Raw genomic sequence first — 6,000 nt, 5'->3', positions numbered from 1 at the left:
GGGGGAAACCCCCCCCAGATTTGAAGCTGGTGGAGAGATCATCTCAGCTGGTCGGTGCTTGGAGCTGGGCAAGCTTTGCCTCGAGATGCCGCGGGTGGGTTTTAAACAGCAATGGTGACACAGCGACCTATTGCTGGGTGCTGTCCCCTCGTGGGTGCAGATGATGAGTGGAAAATTAGGAAGGGGACAGTCTGGGGGCTGAGGATGAGGTGGCCTTCCTCCCCTTTTGGAGCTGGGGTGGGTGCTGGCACCCTGCAGCGGTGGGAGTTGCCACTTGGGCTCACCCCTGGGGAAAAAGCACCCCATGGGGTGTACAGTTGGGCGTCAGGTTTATTCTCCTTTTCCTCTTGCCCGCTGCCATCTCCTTTTCCAGGAGTTAAATGCCTCTTCCCCCTGCTCTGAGCCTAATTGCGTCCCCAGGGTTTAACACGCGTGTGTTTGTTTTATTCAACGTGTTGGCTGTTCCCACCGGAACAGGCTGATTTTTTTATTTTTTTTTTTTTAGGGATTGAGCTGCTTTTTTTTTTTTGCTTATTGTGCACAACAAGCTACTGCACAAGATATTCGTTGGGGTGTGGGGGGGGGAGGAATTGTAGTAATGCCAATACTTCTTGAATATTATAAACCTGGCTTATCAGCCCGACGCAGAGCTGGAATTTGTCTCTTCCTGTGCTGCATCTCTGCTTTCTGAGAGGGGCGTTTAAATACAGGCTGGAGACGCAGCCTTTCCAGTGTGCTCTGCTGGGCTCTGACAGCAGCAGCGGGGCTGCTCGAGAGGCACTTTTTTTTTGTCTTTTGCACTAATTCCTCTCCAAAAAGGAACTTCTCAGGGAGAAGGCTCTGAGACTGCATGTCCCAACAGTACCCGCTGAAGGAGGTGAAGGCAGACGCGGTTTGCTTCGTACCTGGCTCTCCTCTCTTCTCCGTCCTAATGGAGCCGGCTCCTTTTTGCTACCCCCGGCTCACCTTTCTCCGCTCGCCCTACGGCCAGTTTGGGGCGAGTGCTGGCTCTTCGCAGGATTTGGCCCCGTGGCCGCAACGTTTGGTGACGCAGAGGTGGACCGGGCCGGTGGATGGTGCGTGACCGGGGATGAAAGGGTTGGGGACTGGAGAAGGGGTGGCATGGGGAGGTAGAGAAGCCCACCGAGATTTTGGGGGTGGTGGTGGTGGGGGTGTGCTGGAGGTGGTGGGGAGGGAGGGAGGCAATGCAGGTGAGGCTTGGTGGACGCATTGGTGTGGTTGTGTTGATGCACTCTCCTCTCGGACCCCTCCTGGTGGTGCTCGCTTGGCCGCTGTCATCTCCACTACGGAGCAGCTCCGGTCCCCTGCTACACCCTCGTGCCAGGGAGAGCTGATAAACAACCTCAGGACGATGAAAAATAAAAATAGAAACTGATCTTAGCCAGTCTTTTGTTTCGTAAGCTCCGTTCGCTTGCTGAAATGAATCCGGCAGTGTTTGGAACCTGAAATACCTGCTGGAGGCTAGGCGGGCTTGTCTCACCTTTAGGGTTGTGATGCTGTCAACTCTGGCCTTTAAACGGTTATTAAAGGTATCAAGTGTGGGTACAGGGGAAGGTATTAAGGTCCTGTATCACAGATTTGTCTCGCTATGAGGAAGTACCTTAAAAGTATCAGCTTGGTTGAAGATTTTTACACGCCGCTTTACTGCGAAGAGTCTGTGTGGGGAAACTGGGTAAATCCTGCTGTTCGAGGAGCTGAGCCCTGCTGTAGGTGCTGATCCCGAGGACGAGAGGCTGGACTGTAGAAGTTTTTTGGGGAAGGTAACGGGGTTGATGAGGTGAGGTCCTGAGCAGCCTGGTGTAGCTTTGAAGGTGGTCCTGCCTCGAGCAAGGTGTGGGGCTGGAGATCTCCAAGGGTCTCTTCTACCCTCGAGCGCTCTCTGAACCGTGGCGTGCTTCCTCTACATCTCATTAACAGTCTGAACGTGATGCGCCTTACCTGGAAAAGCTTGTCAGGTGGCATGCAAAACGGAGAGGGGAAAAAAAAAAAAAAACTATGGAGGAGACGGGATGAGCAGTCTCGGCAGAGAAAATGTGGAGGAGGTGTTTAAAAACATGCATTGCCTGCGATTTCATGCAGAGGAAACAAGTCTGTAACAGGGACTGAAAACGGGGGGGTCCATGGCTCTGGCTGCATCCCTCTGCTAGAAGCGATGCCTGTTCCTGAGCCGTGCCTGCCTCCCCTTGCTCCGTGCTGGGAAACGTCTGCTGCCTCCCGGTAAATACGATTCCCGGGATGTTTTTACTGAAATCGCAGTAATTGTCAGAGTTGGTGTTAGGGACTCGGAGATGGAAGCGACCCAGTCTTGCTAGCATTTGGATAACTGGCTGTTTATTTCTGTCATTCTTTTTAGGGTTCTGACTTTTCTGGCTTTGGGGAGTTGGGTTTTTTTTTTTTGGCCAGCATAGACCATTCCTCCAGGCTTTTTAAATATCCAGCTGGGAGAAACTTGGCTTATTGTTATGAAAAGCTTGAATTGTAAGGAAAGTGAAGCAGCAGAATAGGCTGTGGCGAGAGGGGGGAGGATGTGGCATCTTCCCTCTGAAGCTTTTTAGGCACAGCATAGTCGAGCTCTGGGCTCGGCTGTAAGTCTCCTCGGATGAGGTGAGGTCTCTCCAGCTCTATTTTCTGCAACTTGCTGTTAGGGCACAGACTTATCGCCCCGTTCCTCATTCCCTTATGCAGACTCCTCACTGAATGTGTGCCTTAACCCTTGCGCTGCTGCCACCCGGGCAGCTGAACCGGCACGCTGGGTAGCGTGGAAAAAGCATCGCAGCCCAGCCCCGCAGTCGGGCAGGCGCTGCGCTCGCAGAGTACGGCAGCTATATCTTTAAGAAATTTGCTCTATCTACCTCTCAGCAGCAGGTTTGGTTTTTTTCCCCTGCCTCTTTTCTTCCTGCATCTTCACATCCTCTTGTTTTCCCTGTACTTCTGTCTGTAAGGTAACCTGGGGCGGATCTGCTTTCTGGAAGACTGTTTTGTTTTTTTTTTTTTTTTTTTCTTTTAAGGAGGCACACGAGCTTTCTCCCTACAGCATCCAGCCAAAACCGCCGGCTCCGAAGCGCAGGGTCACTTTAATTATTCTATTTTTCCTCCTTGCTACCAGAGGCAAATAGCTCCGAGAGGCAGCGGGATTTGGGTGGCTGGAGGAGGCAACCCAAAGCCCAGCCTTGGCCGGGGCTGCGGTGGCATGCGGAGCGGTGCTTCGCAGGCGTGAAGTTAGCGGCTCGCTGGCATCGCTGCTGGGGCTGGGAGAGCTGGGTTGGAGGTGCCCATCTGGGAGCGAACGCCTTGCGTCCTCACTCCACCCATCCGCCGCTCGCCAATTGGAAGTGAGGGAGAAAGATGCTCTGGATGGATTAATATTGAAGCCATCGAAAAAGCACGAGCCGTTGCCGCCTCGGCCACCTGAGGAAGTGGCATTTGGGAACAAGCGTGGCGGCTCGGGGGGAGCAGCCAGGAGGGGAGCGGAGGCTGTTCGAACAGCATCTCTATTAAAGAAGTAGCGCAGGTAAGTTGTGGTCTTAAAAAAAATAAATAAAAGCAAACCCCAAACCGAAGCACTACTGTTGCTGGGCGATGCATTTGGACAGGAAACCTAGAAAACCAGCTCTGCCAGCTCTTTAATTATTTAATTCACTGAAGTAAGGGCAGTACTTGATGTATTTTCAATGGGCTTTGCTGCTTAGTGATGCTATCTATTGCCTGCGCCGGATGTGTCTGTGCCGTTGTGTTTAAGGATGGAGAATACCTTTTTGAATTCAATTCACATGAACCAGAGGGCTGTCTCTCGGGGTTTGAATTTAGTTTCAGGATATGCATGGGGAGATGAGCGCAAGAGGTCTTACCTGTTCTGGTTTTTCTCTAATTAATGCTAAAACACCCTCCGAGCCTGTCTGTGAGGCTTTACATACTGATGTTTCACGTGGGGAAAGTGCAGCGCTGAGTGAAAACAAAATGCGTGCGTGCAATCTGTCTAAAACGCTAGCAAACATCATCCCTGCTGCTGTAGCCATGGAAGCCATGTAGACGAACCATAAACAACATCCTAACGAGTAACGCTCTCTTATGGGTTGTCAGTCTGCAATTATTTCACCGCCGGACCCGGGCATTTTTATTTGGAGTTGATGATGGACAGCAAAATGGGATCTGGTGCTGCTGGGCGCTCCCCATGCCCGCGGTGTTGTCACTGCTGCTGTTTTGTGGCTCCTGGACATAGAAACTGTACGGGGTGGTTTGTGTTATCCTGCCAAGGCTGTTGTGATTCCAAATCCTCGTTTCTGGGGGATGGCTGAGGCTGCAGAGGGCAGCCGGGCTGCTGTTGGGGCATCCTTTGGGCAGTTTTCACTTCTAATGGCAGGGGGAGGTTTTTCTTTCTGCATCTTGCCTGGAACCACAACTGCCAACGTGTCTGGTGATCAGGTGGCTGGGTTCACCGCTCTACTTCTGTATCTGCAGTATAGATCTTGGTTTTGACCAAACTTCTGGGTTTTGTGTGAATTAGAGCTGGTCTCCTGTTTCATCCAGACGCCTTTAGGGGTGTGTGGTGGTGGGAAGGGGTGCAGGAGTAACTTTGCTGCAAAGCTGGGCCCAGCCACTGCTGCCTCGTTTTAGCATCTGGTTTTAGTTCTGGTGGCAATAAGGGAATAAAAACTTTATAGAAATGCACTTTGTTCCAAAACATGATCCTGGTACCCTCCAGGGGGGATGCTAGAGTGTTGAAACTGGTGGTGCTGGAGCATCTCTTCCACCTAACCCCGAAGAAGAGGTCTCATAGCTGCTAGTTTACACCTTGCTGCTGCTTGGTTTTTACAGTGTTTAACAAAGTCGAACCACGGCCGGGAACAGCTCCCTTCCCCTGAATAGCCTCAAGCCTGTGAGATGTTGGTAGGCTGTCTCTTAACCATTTTTGCATGTTTTACACAGTACCACTGCAGATAAATGGCAGGAGGTGGCCTCTGGAAGACCTGTCTGTACACAAGGAAAGCATTTCAGCAAAGACAAATTTCTTTGGCACCTCTTTAAATCCACGTTCAACCCTGACCAAGATTTGGGGCCACTGCAGTATCTTTTTTTTTTTTTGATTAAGAGTTATGAGATTTTTTTGATAGGGCCCTGCAAGTGAAAGAGCTGTCTGAAGAGCTGTCAGTAAGAGTTAATGCTTTCTAAATTATTTAAATGTTTCAAGAAAAGTCTACTGAAAAGGCTCAACTGGCCTGTTCCTGGGCTTTTGCCAGCTTGTGGGATCTCTGGAGGTATTTGCTTTCGCTCCTCTCCATGTAGTGCTTATGCAAGAGATCCTTGCAAGTCTTAAATCACTTTTTTCTTTTTTTTTGAGGGCCCAACAGAGTGTAACCTACCCCTTCAACCTGGGAAAAAAAGGCAAATAGCCCAAATTATCTGTCCGCCAGCCAAATCCCAAAGTGTCGCTGTTTGTCAGCCTCTCGACTTGCTCTGCTCACCCACGAAATGCTGGCCAAGGAACGCGGCGGGGAAGCTGTCCCGTTAGCAAAGCAGCCGCGGGGCTCTGCGTTCGCAGGGTCGCTTCCTCCTCCAGCTCACCTCTGGGAGGCACCCTCGGATATTAATTGCTCGGGTGGGCTAAATTCTGATGAGTCAACCTGGACAGCCTGGTGCTGCTGATAAATCCAAGCACTGCTGACACCAACCTTTTGTGTGCATTGGGGTTTGGGGTTGGTTTTTTTTTTGGGGGGGGAGGTCTCTGGTAGCTGTCACCGCTGCAGCCAGCGGTGGTTTTATTACGTGGTTTTATTGTGATGGGTGCTCTGGAGGAAGCTGGGGAAGTGATGAAGAGGAGGGGATTGTTAACACAGTGAAAGCAGCCATCTCTGATCCCCGAGCTTGTGTGTGGGTGGGTGTTTGCCTGGGAGCGAGCAGGCAGGAGGATGCTTCCTGCTTTATCCTTTCAATGCCATGCTTTCTATTTTCGCAGCCAGCGACTGTGAAAATTAGTTCTGG

The 6,000-nt window shown here is 51.2% G+C and overlaps 1 protein-coding gene across 1 annotated transcript in view; it reads left to right on the top strand.

The window, feature by feature from the left end:
- Positions 1 to 850: 850 nt before the first annotated feature.
- The window catches only part of SLC4A11 (solute carrier family 4 member 11), a 100,306-nt gene continuing 95,156 nt past the window's right edge, over positions 851 to 6,000 (top strand). The window contains exon 1 of the mRNA XM_009639560.2: positions 851 to 1,076. Within this exon, the coding sequence (XP_009637855.1) occupies positions 851 to 1,076 (226 nt within the window). The remainder of the gene's footprint in view (positions 1,077 to 6,000) is intronic.

The sequence above is a fragment of the Egretta garzetta genome, unplaced genomic scaffold (assembly GCF_000687185.1).
Source record: "Egretta garzetta isolate BGI_Z169 unplaced genomic scaffold, ASM68718v1 scaffold265, whole genome shotgun sequence".
NCBI classification, from domain to species: domain Eukaryota; kingdom Metazoa; phylum Chordata; class Aves; order Pelecaniformes; family Ardeidae; genus Egretta; species Egretta garzetta.
The sequence above is the reverse complement of the archived record's forward strand: the minus strand, read 5'-3'. Positions and strand labels throughout refer to the sequence as shown.